General features: G+C 38.2%; 1 protein-coding gene across 1 annotated transcript in view; it reads right to left on the bottom strand.

Moving 5' to 3' along the window:
• Window positions 1–12411: 12411 nt before the first annotated feature.
• Window positions 12412–18729, bottom strand: part of LOC143041836 (glycoprotein-N-acetylgalactosamine 3-beta-galactosyltransferase 1-like) — a 32752-nt gene continuing 26434 nt past the window's right edge. Inside the window, exons 8-10 of the mRNA XM_076213928.1 lie at window positions 16394–16551; window positions 14337–14501; window positions 12412–13482 (exon numbers count right to left, since the gene is read on the bottom strand). Coding sequence (XP_076070043.1) covers window positions 13372–13482; window positions 14337–14501; window positions 16394–16551 — 434 coding nt within the window. The 3' untranslated portion in view covers window positions 12412–13371. The remainder of the gene's footprint in view (window positions 13483–14336; window positions 14502–16393; window positions 16552–18729) is intronic.

Below are 18729 nucleotides of genomic sequence, written 5' to 3'. Positions count from 1 at the left end.
AAATTCTCATGAGCAGCATCAGCTGCCATGTGAACAATGCATCACACTAATCACATTATAAAATAGTACACAGACTTGACCTATTACCCACATACAAAATCCTCAACAGAAAGCAAACACATGAAAAAAATATTACAAATAAACTCAAGGCAACAATTATTATTTTCAAAACATACATTGTACAAGTTAACTAGTAGCTACAGTACTTCTTTTCTTTCACTTTAAGACTAATTTTTTCTTCAGGCATCTTTTTATTTACTAGTGTTTTGGACTCATTTGAAAGAATTGTATAGAGGGCCAACTTATTCATTTAAAATTAATTACTCAAAGATATTTAGCAGCGCTCGGCAACATTTCTGAAGTTTTTCACATGTAATGCTCAAACTTCACAAGGGAAGAAGTCCAAACATTCAAAGTACAAATTAAAGGACATTCATACACTCACTTATAACCGTACAATTTTATTACATTAAAACAATAATACTTATAAATCACTATCGAGAGTTTGCTCTTTTCAACATTTTTAAGACATTTTAGTCTAACATTCAATCAATCCATTACTCAATTCTCTCTTGCAGGAGATTCATGACACCCAAGAAAAGGGCTACAGCAATCATTTAGCCCACAGACTACTTAAAAAGATTTTGTCAAGTCATCTGGAGTTATAGAGTGTAAGACTGTGTAATATAACTAGTGACATAATTGGAAATGTGCTGTTCTTGCATTCACTTAGTTGTGGGTTTAAGTCCTGCACTTCTCTCTGATTCCCAGAAGCGACTGTTACTTGCTCCAACTATCCAAGCACACAAGGCAAAGGGGATAGCTTTGGCTGCAACTATATGCCTACTGGTATAGGCTCCTCACCACCTGTCTTCTGTGTGGTGATTGCATCCTGAGCACTTAGTGTCTGTTGGCATAGAGTACCATTATAAGGTTTAGTATTTGTGCAAATTTCCAGATGCTTACTTAAATGCCCAGATAAAATGAAGATTCACATATAGAAGGCACACAATGGAAATAAGCATTGAGGAAAACAATGGAAATAAGCTTACATGCTTTTGTGTTATCCTCAGCAATTGTACATACTTTTGTGTATTATCCTCGGCAATTGTAATTGTTATTTCGAACTATGTGTTCTTTCCATTATCCGCACTTCATGTATATTGATTCAGTGCCAAAATAAAAGATTATTATTATTATATTATTATCACCTGAGTGGGTACTCACATGGCAATTCAAATCTCCAAATCGAAAAAATGAAGATACACAAGTGTATTTGTGAGGCTTTTCACTAGTGTGACTTTTTCATATGAAGATTCAGATCATCATCTTGAGAAAATGAAGTCACATGAGATGCATTTATGAGACTTATAACCAATGTGATCTCTTGTATGCATCTTCATATTCTTAGGGAAAACAAATGAAGATCATTTGTGCAAGTTCTCTTCAAAGTTGGGGGCCAAGTACTATAACTGGAGACTTAAGAACATAATAAAAACTTACCACCCATGTGAATTCTTGTATGACAATTCAGTTCTTCAGATTGAAAAAATAAGATTCACATAAAGTACACTTATGAGACATATCATCAAAATGGTAGTGAAAGACAAAGAGAAGGCAACACAACCAGCAACCAAACTGGTCCTCAGTCTGGTAGATAAGCCATGAGGAATGACTTAAAGTACTGGGCCTACCAACTTTGAAAGATCAAAGAGAAAGATGACATGATTATAGTGTTCAGGTCATTAAAGGGGATAGATTGCACTGATATAAGAGATCTGATTAAAGATGAGAGGGCTTTAAGAGGTCATGGAAGTAAATTGATAAAGGATGTGAAGAGAGATGTATATATATGTGGAATAGCTTAGAAGGTGATATAGCCCAAGCTCAAACAGTACATGAATTCAAAGCTAAATATAACTGGAAATCAAAGATATAGATTAAGTTGGAACGGTACATGAATTTGAGTCTAGGGATGTTAGAAAATAGGAGATGGGACCCAATGAGTGTTGCTCCTTTCCTGTATACTACAATTAAATAAATACAAGACTCTCCCTTATGTTTCCCCCCCACACCTCCACAGAGGCTGGGGTAGACTCCAAAGAACAGACATGTTTGGGTTATGGGAAGAGGAGTGTCCAGATAAATGGTTTGCAATCTTAATGAATATCAACATCACTGGAATCACATGAAACATTATAGGACCAGGGATACCCCCAGGAAAACACATTAGACTTAAAAGCATTCACTGTATGCCTATAGTTCTGCATTATGTCCTCAGAGTGTAGCCCTGCACCCCAACCCCCAGGGTTGGCAGGAAGAATGAGTGAAATATCACCAGAATTGCATGAATGAAATCAAAATACTGATTCCTTTCATTTTTGGGTAAGAAATAAATTACCTTACTCAAACCCGACCTAACATATACCCAGGCTTTTTCCCCCTTACAAAGGAGGTAAACAAAAAGGAAAAGGCATAAAATCATTCTCACCCATTCCATCCCTGAATACACTCCACACCCCTCCACCCTCCCTCTCATCTTAGCACCTCCCAGATGACGGGTCATCCCTGCACCTTGTCCACTGCCCTAGGTCAGAAGCAGTGTCACAAGACACAGCACATCCACAGGAAGGCCGCTTCATTAAATTGGCGACCCCCCTCGCATAAAAGGAGAAGACGGGGAGAAATCCCTTTGGTCTGCGTCAAATTTTGCTCACACATACTGCCTCACTGCTCACACATACTACCTCACCCCCCAGTCCACCTCATGCATCACATCATCATCCATATACAACCATTCTCCATTCACCCGTCTTCTGTCCTCTCCCGTCCTTCCTCAACAGACATTCCCCTCTTCCCCAAAGCCCCCTTCACCCCATCCATCCACCTTATCCTAGGACATCCCCTCATGTTCACTCCCTCCACATCTGCCTTCCATACCTCTTTTACTAGTCTTTCTTCACTCATTCTTTCCATGTGTCCAAACCATCCAAATACTCTTTCATCAACCCTATCTCCCAACTCCCTTTCCACCCCTGTTCTCCTCCTCACCTCCTCATTTCTCATAATCTAGGTAAAAGATGAAAAATTTGCATGCATGTATTTTCACTTTTTAATTTTTGTTTTTTAAAGATATTTTTCAAATAAACTATTTCTTTTTGTTCAAAAGATATTGCCACATATAAATAATAAGAGTACTATTTTTTAACAAAATTAATACACCACACTTACTTCAGCTACTCATCTTTCCACCATCATTAAGTGAAAAAAGGGAGCATACACACATTATGCAACAAAAAATATTTTGTCACAAAAACCATACATTTTTGGAAGATCTTCAATCAACTAAAGTTTGTGTAATTGATGAGGTAAATTCAATTGGAATAGAAAAAATGACAGAGCATATGGTAGACCTCTGCAGAAATAATATGGCATTTAGGACAATTTCTAATATTAGAACAGTACTAACACAGAATAGGCCTGACCAGAAAATAAAACTGCCCAATGTGTAACCACCACACAAAAGACACAGAGCACTTCATCCCACATTGCCCCACACTAACAATCCCTAAAGAGCAACACAATATTTCTTCCCTGAGTGAATTATGGGCCTTCCTGGTGGCCCAATTCAGATACTTAAGAGCTGTGTGTCTACTACAAGAGACCTGGGGCAACAGATTGATTGATTGATGAATGTATTGGTTGTGGTCATGTCTACAGTTCTGCTGTTGATGGTAGTTATAAATTAGACACTACATTAATTTTTTTAATTATTAGAAAACCCTAACAATATTTGGCATTTATCAAGTGACACTTCTCTCTTCAAATACACTTGATGCATTTATGCGAGTCAATTTTTTTTATTTTGTTGCTATCACAAATACCTAAAATCACATCATCTTTAATTTTATCATCTTTTCATTCATGACCCTTTCACCCCATCCAAGGATGAGACCAATGGATGGGATGAAAGGGTCTTTGAGCAAGATAGGAATGGCTATTAAGCAAGGAAGGATGGAGGTATATGGGTGAGTGGAGGATGGTTGTGTATGAATGATTTTTTTTATGCAATCTAAAGGGATTTCTCCCTGTTTTCTCTATTTTCTGCATGAGGGGACAGGGAGGGGGATGAGGGGAGGATCACTATGTAAAAAAGTTGCCCTGCTGGGGATGTGCTGTAATATTCCAGAAACATGTAAATGCAGCTATTTAACCTAACCTATTTTTAGAATAAAATGGCATCATTATTATATATAATTGGTAATATTATATTGAAAAGAAATTCCATAGAAAAAAATAATCTTTCAAAAAATAAATAAATAAGATACTAATGAAAAAAAACTTATTAGTGTGCTACTAGAATAGCACCAGTATCTTATTATAGTTTAATCAGTTATCAATTTGATCTTATTACTTCACTACACATGTTTAGGCATGCATAAGCATATAAGCATGTCACTACCGGTATACTTCTCATTTGGAAAATCAACCACAAGGTTGCCAATCTGTGAAATCCTTGTATCAATAATGGGAATGTCTTTCAATACCTCTGTATTGTGATTCTCATCAGTACTCGTACTAGAAAGCTCAGTCAATTTAATATGGGGGCAAATTCAACTATTCATTGCCTCCTGCAGATCATCTACCATCTTAGATAGGTTATTTAATTGCACAGACTACAGAGTACAGATCCATAACATTTGCTGAATGCTGTTTTTTCATAAATCAACCATCCTAATACATATTTCAAGTCCAAACTTGCAACCAAACCATTTATCAAATTCTCCACTAGTTAAATCTTAGAGCAAGTATCTTTCTTTCCTTCTGCCTTCTCCTTAGAACCTACCATTCCAATCTTCCCCATTCATTAGTAATTGTACTTTAAATCATTGCATCAAACACTATATTACTTAAAACCAATGTAGCTAAAATGCAATCTTGCTTGGTTACCCACCTTAGGGCCATCCTTTTGTTCATCTACTATTTGGACAAAATTTACATAAACTTCGTCTTGTTCTAAAAAAAATACTCAAACATAATTTTTTTATAAAGATATCTCTATAACTAAACCTCCAACTCCTTTCCCAGCTTTGTTGGTTGAGGTGACCTCTTCAGTGCGGAGTCTACGGACCAAAATTTCACGGGCAGCATTACCTGCCAGACGTATGATGTGTCGTAATAATACTCGCATCATAAAGAATAGTCACTGCTTATATCGATCGTTCTTTCTTTCACCCGTGAATATTGATAACCATAAAAAATGTGATGAAGACAGTTTAGAGCAGTGGTTCCCAAACTAGGGGAAATTTGAAGCTACCAGGGGGAAATAATTACACTACCTACTAACTAAAAAAAAATCTCTGATGGATTTTCTCATGTCTGAGAGAGAGAGAGAATGCCTGTTTATCAGTATATTTGTACATTTGAAAAATAAATTAGTAAATAGTCACAGTATATTTCAACTACTCTTTCCCTGTTACACATGAAGGGGGAAATCTGGATAGTTGACCTGGGTGCAGGGGGAAATGACAGAAAAAAGTTTGAGAACCACTGGTTTAGAGAGTATGTCATTACGCAGGGGCAACTACAATAAATATAATCAAGACGCCGATATGGCAGCCTCGCGTATCCACTTGCTCCTCATGCCGCCCAAGATCGAGAGAATACAAGGACTGCTCGCGCGCATGTTGTGACGTCATCTGAAGGGGAGCCCACAGAGAAAATGGTGAAAACGTAAGTGAAAAATGTTAGGTAAAAGAGAAAACGTACAGGCACCACAGAGTTTCTGGGAGACTTAACTATTTCATGTTCTGCAACCGTTAAAATGGGGGTTTCGTTTTGGAAAAATGTTCTTGTGGTTTATCTTTGACATATTTAATAAAGAAACAGACGGTGCAGTTAAAACTGGTGATTGACGTAAACGCCATCTAGTGAGAGAGCCGCACAGTAAAATGTATGTGGACGATGCGGCTCTCCGTGCGCTTTCCCGTCTTTCCTATATAGTCTTTGGGCCAAGCACTTCTAAGACGTCAATGCGCAAACGACCTAAATACTGGATAGCTGTTGAGTAGACGATGTTGATCAAGCTTGGAATAATTTTAAAACTCTGCTCTTGGGTGTATTAGACAATATAGCTCCTGCAAAATCCATCAGAGTAAAACAACGTTCCAAGCCGTGGTTTACTGGTGACATCTTGAATATGATCAACATGAGAGATAAGGCTTTAAGAGATTATAAGAAAGCAAATGATCATTCTGTTTTTGCTATGTATATGAAGTTACGGAACGAGGTTCAGGTTATGGTAGACAGAGCAAAGGTAGGATATTACAAAGACTCTTCAAAACAACAAAAAACAACCCCAAAAAAATTTGGCAAACAATCAAACAGTTAGGTTCTTCCAAAAATCCAAAATCCAAAAGTAGTAACAGTGGTCTAAATGTTGATGGGATTGTTTCGACAAAGTAGGAGTGGCTCAAAAATTTAACTCCTTTTTCACCACCATTGCTACCACCCTCGTAAATAATTTACTAATATCTTCAGGTAGATGTGTATAAAATGTTGAAGACTGTTGACAGGTCTAAGGTTACCGGACTAGATAATATTCCAGCCAGATTTGTGAATGATTCAGCTGAGCAGATCCCTGTATCACTCACATAATCAATATTTCGAATGAATGTGACTATATAATATGTAGGCTATGTATGAATGAATGAACAAATTGATAAGCAAACAAGGAAATGAGGAAGTTATTTGATACTTAGAAGTGTTTATTTCTAGGGCCCCGCTCCAGTGCTGCGTATTTTTATTTGTTTATTAATTAATTGATTAATTAATTAACTAATTAATTTATTTATTTACAAGCGCCCATGCCGTGCTTGCTTTGCTTGTAGGAGCTTCGCGTCCTGACCTTCGGCCTGTCAAACATGAGAAACAATAAAACAACCAAAATCAACGAGCTTTTATTTTCAGACAACAATACAGTGCTTTGACTTTTTAGAATGTGCCATGGCCATCTCGCTGGCTCTATAGGCTGAATGTCATCTCCTTTAACACATTTAGAGTTTCGTTCACTTCTTGATTCTTCTTTAGCCTTTAATTCACTTCTTGGTTCTTCTTTAGTGTTTACTTCTTTTTGGTTCTTTAGCTTTTCGTTCATTTCTTCTTGGTTATTCTTTAGCGTTTCGTTCACTTCTTGATGTGTTTTGAAGTTCTCAGTTTCGTTCATGAAATCCGTCACCACATCTTTATCTTCGTTTTCAACAAGAAGTGGCCCGTGTTCTGGGAGAATCGTCTCTTCGGCCTTTTCTTCGCTTAGCTCCTCAATGCAGAAATAATCCAAACACGATTCTTCATATTTCATATCAGAATAACAATAATAGACTCCAATTCAGTACGAGTCAAATTATCGCACGCAGCATCGGCTGCCACACGAGCGATGCATCACACTATTCGCATTAGAAAATATAAACTCGTTGCTGTATTACTCGTTCTCTTTTACTCTGAATGATTATAACCACATAAAACCTGATCAAACCAGTTCGCAGAATCCGGGGGGTAATTCATGTACAACTAAATATACATATATATATATATATATATATATATATATATGTCTGTATGTTGAAAGGGGGAGAAACGTAAACACCAGACTCAAAGTGGGAAGTTTAATGCTCATTTGAACACTATATTTTCACACTCCTTGGACTAGGACCGAAACGTCGGGCATTAAACTTCCCACTTTGAGTCTGGTGTTTACGCTTCTCAACCTTTCAACAGGGATCCCAGACTCCAGATCTTCGCGCGCGCGCACACACACACACACACACACACACACACACACACACATATATATATATATCCAATAATTTCTATGACAGTCGCATGCAGGATTCGAACCCACTGCTATCGGCTACACAAACAGACAGTGTTTGTTGGTGTAGTGGGTTAAGGCTCTGTGAAGATGATCTTACGAATAGCCGACAGCTGTGGGTTTGAATCCTGTATGCGACTGTCATAAAAATTATCGGATTGATGTCGCTGTTACTAGCGAATTTTCTCATATTATATATATATATGTATATATACATATATATATATATATATATATATATATATATATATATATATATATATATATATATATATATATATATATATATAGGGCGCCGAAATTGAAATCCTCGTGTACCCACACGCGCCTCATTACGCCCACGCAAGCGTCATCGTACCAAAGTGCCGCTTTGCCCAGACGGGCCTGGATGTAACTAAATGTCACCGGTCCAGATCAGACCGTGAAAGGGAGAGAGAACTTAATGAAGATATTGTTATTCATTAGTAGATTTTTTGTAGTCTGTAAAATTCCCTTCGTTAAGGTCCTCAGTGAATAGATGTGTCTTCAGCTGCTTTTTAAACGTCGCTTTGATGTCGTTACTTTTATGTCATCAGGTAGCTTGTTATACAGTCATGGTGCACATCTTGCAAAAGCTCCGAAACCAATTTCCAGTTGAGTAAATAAGTAAAGAATATTGTCTGAGCGTGCCCCAAAGTATTTTAAGAAATTATAAATATCGTACTTGATGTCACTGAAATTTGAGTAGTTTCGCCCTGATCTCTCAGGAAGTGATCACATAAACTAAGGTCACCTTTGTCAGGGTGACCTTGTATTATGGACAATTTCTTTCATGTTCCTCGCAGATCCACGCTAACTAGTCACGGAGCAACAAACAAACAAACGAACGCACTCATGACAGTGGCGTGCAGAGAGGGTTGGGGCCGAAGGTCTCCAAATAAGGGGGGAGATCATCCAATTAGATCATTTGGGGGAAAATAACTGAATAAAATTGATTTATTCATATCTAAACCGAACAAAGTGTTTATGTTTCATCAGTATTTACATTCAAGATATTTTAATTTTTTATCATATTTCTGAGTACTATTAGCCCTTATACTCGACTCTTTGGGGGCATCACCAGACCCCATAATGTTGAACGGCTTGAGCACGGTTGTAGAGATGATGGTATAGTTATTACTTGATTTACTGCAATACAAATTATGAATAAAACGAAATGTTTCTTGACTACAAACTTTTCAGCGTATTTGCGAGTAGGGGTACGTTTTGTGCATGTGTGAAAATGTGGATGTGTACTGTACATGCGTACGTTTGTATGCGTGTGGGTGTCCATGTGTGTGTGCACGTGCGTGCGTGAGTCTGTGTAGGTGTATGTGCGTGTAGGTGTGAATGCATGTAGTTGTACGTGCGTGTGTGTGTGAATTAGCGTGGGTTGTGAGTAGGTGGGTGACCATGGGTTATCCCCCCCCCCCACATTTTTCGTATGTGATTCATCATGGTCTTGGATCACGTGTTGGACTCGTGATCGACAGCTATTACCCTCACGGATGAGAGCTTAGAGCCCATATATGGCCGATCCAGGCGCGGATCCAGGAATGTTAATGGGGGGGGGGGGGCGAACCGATAAGCGGTAACCGATACTTGAAACATGTCGATATTTTAACCCCAAGAACAATGCTATTGGCTTGGAGATTGGTCTAGAAACCTAAGTCTGTTTTGGTCGTATCTGTATGTAAAATCATATATAATTCACTAATATAATTCGAATAATAAATTCGCACTAAAAAGTGTTTATCCAAGGAGAATCAAACTCGAGATGAGTGTACCATACTCGGGGCGTTGGGGTGGGGGGCGGTAATACTGTGACCTTACACACGCACACAACACTAAATCCCCGCCGAAAAGAATTGGAGTAACGGCTCGTAGCTCAGCGGTACTAAAGTTATCTCATCCCTGGGCGGGATTAGAACTCGGACCGTTAGAGTAGCGGTTGCGAACGCCACCGCTGCGCCGCCGAGCCACATGAGTGACGTGTGTAGTGTTCTCTATCTCTGTGTTTATCCGAAACAAGTGAAGTAAATTTAAAAAATATTTTACTTTAGTTTTAATATAACTTGATGTATTCAATTCTGTGAATAATGATTTGGGCTAAATTTTATGGTCACTCCCTTACATTCTTTTTATCTTCAAGCAAATATAAGAAAGCGATAGTTTATGCCTAACTTTAAATATTGTGCCCACTGAACATATTTCCCCCCATTTACTTAATTTAGCTGGACAGATCGGAAATGATAACATTTGTATTTTATTTGAACAGATTTTTAAAATCCTTTATAATAATTATAATAGATATTGTGTTTGAATTTCAAGGCCGAGGTTATTACAGTGCAAAAATATCAATTATTTAGGAGTACCGAAACAGTTTAGTTTTAGTTTTTTAGTATACAATCATTTTACAAGTGGTTGCTGGGTTCGAGTCTCTGGCAGTACCGCATTTCAATTTCTGCATGTCGGCCTTTGATGGCTTAGAATTAAAGTGCATTGTGGTTGTTCAAATGTATCTCTAATCACTGGGACTCATTCAGTGTTGTACAAATACTTTCCCGCATTTGTATACTTCCAATTGTACTACCATAGTGGAGATGAGTTGAATGCAAAATTTCCTGTATGTATAACTCGAGCATACAAATATATAAGAAAAGTTGCGCTCAACTTAGATCTCTCTTGATAGCCTAGTTGGTAAGTTACTACGGCACTTGCCATGTGGTTGCTGGGTTCGAGTCCTTGGCAGTACCGCATTTCAATTTCTGCATGTCGGCCTTTGATGGCTTAGAATTAAAGTGCATTGTGGTTGTTAAAATGTATCTCTAATCACTGGGACCCATTCAGTGTTGTACAAATACTTTCCCGCATTTGTATACTTCCAATTGTACTATCATAGTGGAGATGGGTTGAACGCAAAATTTCATGTATAAGTCGAGAATACAAATATATAAGAAAAGTTGCGCTCAACTTAGATCTCTCTTGATAGCTTAGTTGGTAAGTTACTACGGCACTTGTCATGTGGTTGCTGGGTTCGAGTCCTTGGCAGTACCGCATTTCAATTTCTGCATGTCGGCCTTTGATGGCTTAGAATTGAAGTGCATCGTGGTTGTTAAAATGTATCTCTAATCACTGGGACCCATTCAGTGTTGTACAAATACTTTCCCGCATTTGTATACTTCCAATTGTACTATCATAGTGGAGATTTGAACGCAAAATTTCATGTATGTGTATGTAGGTCGAGCATAAAAATATATAACAAAAGTTGCGCTCAACTTATAACTCTCTTGATAGCCTAGTTGTAAGATACTACGGCACTTGTCATGTGGTTGCTGGGTTCGAGTCTTTGGCAGTACCGCATTTCAATTTCTGCATGTCGGCCTTTGATGGCTTAGAATTAAAATGCATTGTGGTTGTTAATATATATATATATATATATATATATATATATATATATATATGTATGTATGTATGTATATACACACACACACACATTATATTCTAAGTACCAGTGGGGTTGTGGAGTCGGATGGTATAAGGTCCGACTCCGACTCCGACTCCGACTCTAACCCTAGAATTCCTAGGATGCCGACTCCGACTCCGACTCCTTTGATTCCTCCGACTCCGACTCCGACTCCTTAACTCCTTGACCCCTATGTGGAAATCTATTCTGCAGATCCATATACCAGCCTCCTACACCTATTCAGCAAGCATTTTATAAATATCTATCATGTATATTATTTTTTACGTGAAACATTCACTTGTATAATAAATATACTCGCATATACACTCACCCAGCTTTATATATATATGCACACAAGCACGTATATTCGTATGAACATATATATGTTAAATATATAATGGTATTATTTATGCTCATGATCATCTACCAGCTTATGAGCACTTTCAAATCTGTCATGGCAGAGTTGCCACTTCAAGCTATATGTTTTCTTTTTCCTTTGTGCCCCCCCTGCCCCCCCCAAAAAAAATCATCTGTTATTTCATTTGTCCATTCTCATAAACCTTCTATCACAATATTAGGAAAAAATGTGACAAATCATGATGAGGAAAAGTTAATGGAGGATGCCCTACCTAGTACTTACTGCAGAATTAATTTCACCATGTTATCATTAAAACCAGGAATCAGTTCAGGAAAGAGAGAGACAACCTTCCCCTGTGCACACTGTTCATAGCTGCTGTTGTTCCTCCCCTTTTCAGTCATCACCAAATGCTGTGACATATGCTCTAATGTCATTCCTATCTGGCCTCTGAGACTGGTCAAACTTTATATCAGGGCATTATCCCAGCATGGCATAGCTCCTACAAAACGGTAAACCACACAAAAACACTTCCATTGACTTTTACATACATGAAGACGTACGTGCATACTGCATACGTATTGGATATTTACTATTGTCCACACTGTCATGTACGTGTGTACATGATGGAGTTCTAGATGTTAACATAATTTGAATTAATTAGACTGTCAACAAAGGTAAAGTAGGTAGTTTAATCTATTTAAAGATAAAAATCATCTCTGTCACTTGACAGTTGACAAATTATTTAGGAATTTGAATTAATAATTATATTTATTGAATATTTATTAAAAATAGAAATTCGACATGTTATAACTCCCATAGTATAGAATGAATGAAACATTAATACAAACTACATTCTGGAAACTTCTATAAATGGTATATATCCTGTAACTAGCTATATAACTATACTATACTGGATGGTTATTAAATTTTCTCAACACAAAACATATCAATTTTTTTTAGATTTTTTAAACTTGGAATAATGAGACCTACTGCTTTCTATTTGCACAATAGCAACAAATTATTTCACAGTGCACATCTATAGACAGTATTTTACAGCTATTGGATTTAAGGAGTCGGAGTCTGATAAAAAAAATTCCGAATCCGACTCCGACTCCGACTCCGACTCCAAGCTAAAACCTCCGACTCTCTCCGACTCCGACTCCGACTCCCAGCTAAAACCTCCGACTCTCTCCGACTCTGACTCCGACTCCGACTCCGCAATCCTGCTAAGTACAGTAAAACATTTCTAAAAGGACAAGAGAGAAAACGAAGAAAAGATACCCATAGTGCAAACAGACACAGAATGATATATATTTTTTAATTAAATGATTAGTAATTCCGAAGAAAAGTTAATTCATGACATGTAAAAAACATTGAATCGAACAAAGAGAAAGACATTTTTGAGTATCACAAGGATCTCGCAAGGAGATACTGTGACAATATGTACATCCCTGTGGAGTCTATAATATATTAGTGATTAACGTAACAGTGACTCAAACTTATCACAATGTAAGATCACCTATGAGATATGTGATATACATGTGACTGTTAACAATGGAAACAACATTTACAATAACAACATTGGGTAAACCATGAGTCTTCTGCAAGGAAGAAACAGGGCAATATATTAATTGGATATAATATGACTGGATTTTATCATTAAGGCTTCTCTCCCATTGTATTGGATATACTGTCTCCTGATGGGTTGGGTTTGTTGTCGGATTCGTGTCCCTTCTCAGATTCTTGTTGGTCCAAATATCTGTCGATAACCTGGGAAAAGAAAACGCCGTTATCCCACTAAGGAATGTCATTACACTTATAATGTGAACCAATTTTTTTCAGCCAGATGAAATATATATATATATATATATATATATATATATATATATATATATATATATATATATATATATATATATATATATATATATATAAACAGGACCCAAGAGTCAAAGCTAATTTCCCCCCTACCACTTGGTGACCATTTCCCTCATCCACCTCAGAATTTACAGACCAGACAAGAAGTCCCTTTGAGCCACATCAGTAGAGTTCAATAAAGGGAAGCCGTGGGTTGGCAGGTACAATGTCATTTGGGGAGCAGTCAGAAACCACAGACAGATGGAGCAACCGACCCTCTAGGCTGCAGAACCTAAGATTCAGTGACCTTGGTACAACTAGGTCACTGAACTGGTATAGGCATCCAACCCTCCAGAATTAACCCCATAGTCTTCACACATGACAAATGGGTAGGTGGGGGCAAAGCAGCCCATTCCAAGGTGGGTGGGCATTAGTAGAAAGGAAAAATTTAATATAGTTCAGCATAGCTCGCAAGATCCTTGGTCCGTGCAATCCCGAGACCATTACAAGGTGAGCAGGTGGAATGAACAACATTCAAAAATACTAAACACATTTCATACTGAATGAAGTAAAACTGAAAATAGAACAAGATAAGTATGATGCGATAAAATAAAATGAAGTAAAATCAGAAAAGAAGAAAGTCCATCCATACATTTTTCATTCGTAAATGAAAACTACACCTCTGATTTTGGTGAAAAAAGATGAGGCATTGACAACAGCAGTGTCAGAAAAACGAGTTTGCACTTTGGAATAATGCAAATACTTACTTCATCAGGAATATGAGTCTTATCTGGTGGAAGAGGAGGTGGGTATGGGTCATTATGACTAATTCCATAAGGTCGCAGGTGGTAGATCAGATACTCCAGCTCGTACATCTTCGTGGGTGAAATGTAATGGAAGGTAATAGCTGTGTCCGAGCAGCAGTCTTGGCCCTAGAATAATATGGTTATAATACATCATATGGAAGTACATAAATCGACAATAACAGAAGTATGAAACTATTATTGACATGGACTAGTAATCGAGATATCCATTCTGTGTTGTATAGAAATATTCATATGATAGATTCAGTGTGTAATGGTAATAACAATAACAATAATAATGAAAAACGAGGTGAGGAGAGCTGGGGGTGGAAAAGGAGATGGCAAATAGGGCTGATGAAAGAGTTTTGGGATGGTTTGGACATATAGAAAGAATGAGTGAAGAAAGATTAGCGAGGTGTGAAAAGCAAAGGTGGATGTAGTGAATTGTAGGAGACGACCAAGGATGAGATAGATGGATGGGGTGGAAGGGGCTTTGTGCAAGAGGGGAATGTCTATTGAACAAGGAAGGGAGAAGGCAGGAGATATGGGTGAGTGGAGAATGGCTGTGTATAGATGATACTGTGATGCAAGAATAGGGGTGCGGGGGATATGAGGAGTAGGGAGTGGTTATGTGTGAATATTTTGATACAGCCTAAAGGGAGTTCTCCCCGTCTTCTTTATTTTCCGTATGAAGGAATGGAGGCAGGGGGGTGATTAAGTGAAGTGGCCTTGCTGTGGATGTAATGTGTCTTGCTGCATTGCTTCTCACACATGGCAGCGGGTGGGATACAGGGGTGACCCTCCATCCACGAGGAGCCGAGATGAGAGGGAGGAAAGGGTGGTGGATAGAAGTGGATATGTGCCTTTTGATTTAGCTACTTCCCTCATAAAAGGGAAAAAATCTTGGTATATAGATAGAATAATAATAATTGTTGCCTTGATATTTATTGGAAACCTGAAGCCTAACAGAAGCAAACAACAGTCCCAGAGTTCTCTTATTGAAACTTGTTATCATCTCTCCCTTCGCTGGTATCATCGTCTCCAACATTCATCGCTGGTATAATCATCTTCGATATTCAGCGTGTCTCATCTCCCTTCGATGCCTAGCGTGCACAAGCGCGCACCCACACATAGGCTACAATCTGGTACCCCGACGTCGTCGCCGATCTCCCAATGGAAGGTTCATTGTTTAAGTGACCTAGCTCACCAACTTTTCCGGGTGACAACCTTTTCAGCGAAGAATAGATTCTCTGCATCTCAGGTCAAGCCTCTACTTGGACAAAGGAACACCTGTGCTGACAAAGGCGAGCCGGGCGTCTCTCGCCATCGCTCAAGCCGCCGTGAAGAATCCTTTCTCCTTTTTTTTTTTATATGATAATAGCCTACTATACCATGTTTGGCAACTTCTGTACATACGCAAAAAGAAAATTATTTCTGGCAACACTCCGAAGTTTGAACGGAGCTTGCCTTGTTTTGTAAAGGAGAACGCTGTCGAATTTAGTAAAGTCAAGAAGACCTCCCGAGTTTATTTCACCAATTTTCCAGCGTAGTGTTAACCTACAGCCTACAAACCCTTAGGAAAGAAAGCTTGGACTGGTGTCTGTGCTGTATTGGTGTGGGTCTGTTTCTAGGTCACTTGCTGCGAATGGCAATGCTTCGTACCATTACTCTACAGCCAAGCAGTGTGGCACGGGAGAGGGTGATCCTTCATCTACGACGTGCAGAGATGGGAGAGCCCTTAAGATGTGTGTATATATATATATATATATATATATATATATATATATATATATATATATATATATATATATATTTGTGTGTGTGTGTGTGTGTGTGTGTGTGTGTGTGTGTGTGTTTGTGTATACACGAGTATACACATATTTATTTCTGATCAACACCTAACTCTCAGGATCCCAGACCTAATAGCTGAGACCATAAGAAATTTATTAGAATAAAAAATGGATTTCTCATATAAAGATATTGAAGATGAAGTAAGCATTCAATGTAGCAGTTTTACATACCATATGTGTTGGATAGTAAATCCAGTTCCAAAACCAATGATTAGGATCAATAATTCCAGGAAAGAGATGATGTTCTGGAACAAATGGGAAAAATCTGCCACGACCTAAACCGTCCCTTGAATCCACTGCGTGCACTCCAACGTTCATTAAACACTTGCCTGAAAAGAAGTAAGAAGTTTGTACATAAATGCATACATATATTTGGCAATAGATATTTCCCATATATATATGTATATATATATATATATATATATATATATATATATATATATATATATTAACAGACATGACAGAATTGAATAGACTCCAAGAGAAATCGGTAAATTAGTTAAACAAGCAATTGATACAATTAAAGTGCTTATAAATAGTCACAATGTGAATAACTAATACTTGGTTGACATCCCCTTTGCTTTTTTCAATGCAAAGACCCTTCTAGGCATGCTAGTGATTAGTTCACGAATATTATCTTGAGGGATTTCTTGCCATGTTTCCCGTAGTAATCCCAAGAGTTCGGGCTTTGAAGATGGTGTCCTATTCTTTTTTTTTTAAGTTGTCGGTCTAATATGCCCCAGAGGTGTTCAATAGGGTTCATATTCGGGGACTGACTTGGCCATGGAAGTTTCCTGATCCCATTTTGGTTCAACCAATTTTGTGTTGCTTGAGTAGTGTGACAAGGAGCTCCATCTTCCATAAATAGGAAAGCATTTCTACTTATTCTACTACTGAAGAATTTTGGAATGACTCCTTCCTTTGATACAGAAACATATTTGCCTGACTTGATGTTTCTTTGACACTCCAAAAGCTCTGATCGACCATCACTCCAAATTTCACCCCACACCATTATTGAACTACCCCTATGTTTCACTGTTGGCTAAAGTCTTTTGAGATCAAACTCTTGACTACAGAGTCTCCAGACCCACACTCTTCCACTGTCAGGAAATAATGCGAATCGTGACTCATCAGAGAAAATGAATGTGCTCCAAAAGGCCACAGGTCTTTCCACCATCTCAACAGCCCAATCCTCTCTGCACTTGATATTGGCTGGACGAAGGAATGGTTTCCTTCTTGCAGCTCTGCCATAGTAACCCAGCTTGTGGAGATACCTGACAGCTGTTCTGGGACTGACATCAGCTTGTGCTTCTATGTCAGAGGCCTTGCAACGTGGATCCTCTTCGACATTTCTTTTGGCAAGACGCAAAGTTCATTCTGAGGGCCCGAGACGACCTGAATGAGGTTTTGTGCCCTTCTTGCCCTCTCTGGTGAATTGTACGATCACTCTATTAACAGTGGAAAGGGGGTATTGACAGGTTTTCAGATATTTTACGTTGACTGAGTCCACCTTCATGTTGACCCATAATACGACCTCGCTGAAATTTAGATAGGTCTACTGCTCCTTTGATTCGTGGCATGCTTGATTAATCTTGTATGTAATCTGAAACACAAATCTGGGTAAATATAACATATTAGGTAAATTTGAATAACATTAAGTTTTAAGAATTAAATAAGAGCAGAAATACATTTTTCTTTGTGTCTATTCAATTCTGCCATGTCTGTGTACATACATGCATACATACATAAACACACACACACACACACACACACACACACACACACACACACACACACACACACACACTTTCAACGAACGGACGGCTTGAAGAACGCTCTGAAGAAAAGTGCAGATTGTGGATACCAACGCAAAGAGAAGTGCCTTTTTGTATTTGCAGGGGGGGGGGGAAATTGCTCGTGAGGTAGTGGGAAAGTAAGGAAAGAGGAGAAGGGGAGGGATTGCTGGGAAAATGGAAGGTAATGAGGAAGTAGAGGACTTGGTCCAAATAGACCGCCGTAAAGTAAACAAAAGACCAAAAGATGAGCTGGAGGACGACGGAATGTCTATTAAGAATGTAAAGATTAGAAGTATAGATAGGAACAATACAGTAGAAAGTGATGAGAATATTTTCAAGGGATTTAAAGAGAGTGGGGGGGACACAAACCCCCCCGACTGACAAGACTAGAGAAGAAGGTTGATAAGGTGATCGAGGACTTGGAGAGTAGGTTAGGTCATATGAACACCATTTTACAAAGGGTTGAAAGATTGGAAGAACTGGAAAAGGCGAATAGAAACTTAACTGATGAAATAGAAGAACTAAAAAGACAGTTAAGAGAGGTAAAGGGGGAGAATGAGGAATTGAAGAAGAATAGTAAAGAAAACAGAGAGAAAATAGCTACAGAAGCTAAAAATTGGAAGCAAACCCAAGAAGGAAATAAGATTTCATTCACTGACATAGTCAAACAGCAATTGAAAGAACATACTGAAGACTCAGTTATTAAAGTGA

Source organism: Oratosquilla oratoria, chromosome 32 (genome assembly GCF_046742065.1).
Source record: "Oratosquilla oratoria isolate Oo_2021 chromosome 32, ASM4674206v1, whole genome shotgun sequence".
NCBI classification, from domain to species: Eukaryota; Metazoa; Arthropoda; class Malacostraca; order Stomatopoda; family Squillidae; genus Oratosquilla; species Oratosquilla oratoria.
Note: the sequence above shows the minus strand (reverse complement) of the source record. Positions and strands in the feature narration are given on the sequence as shown.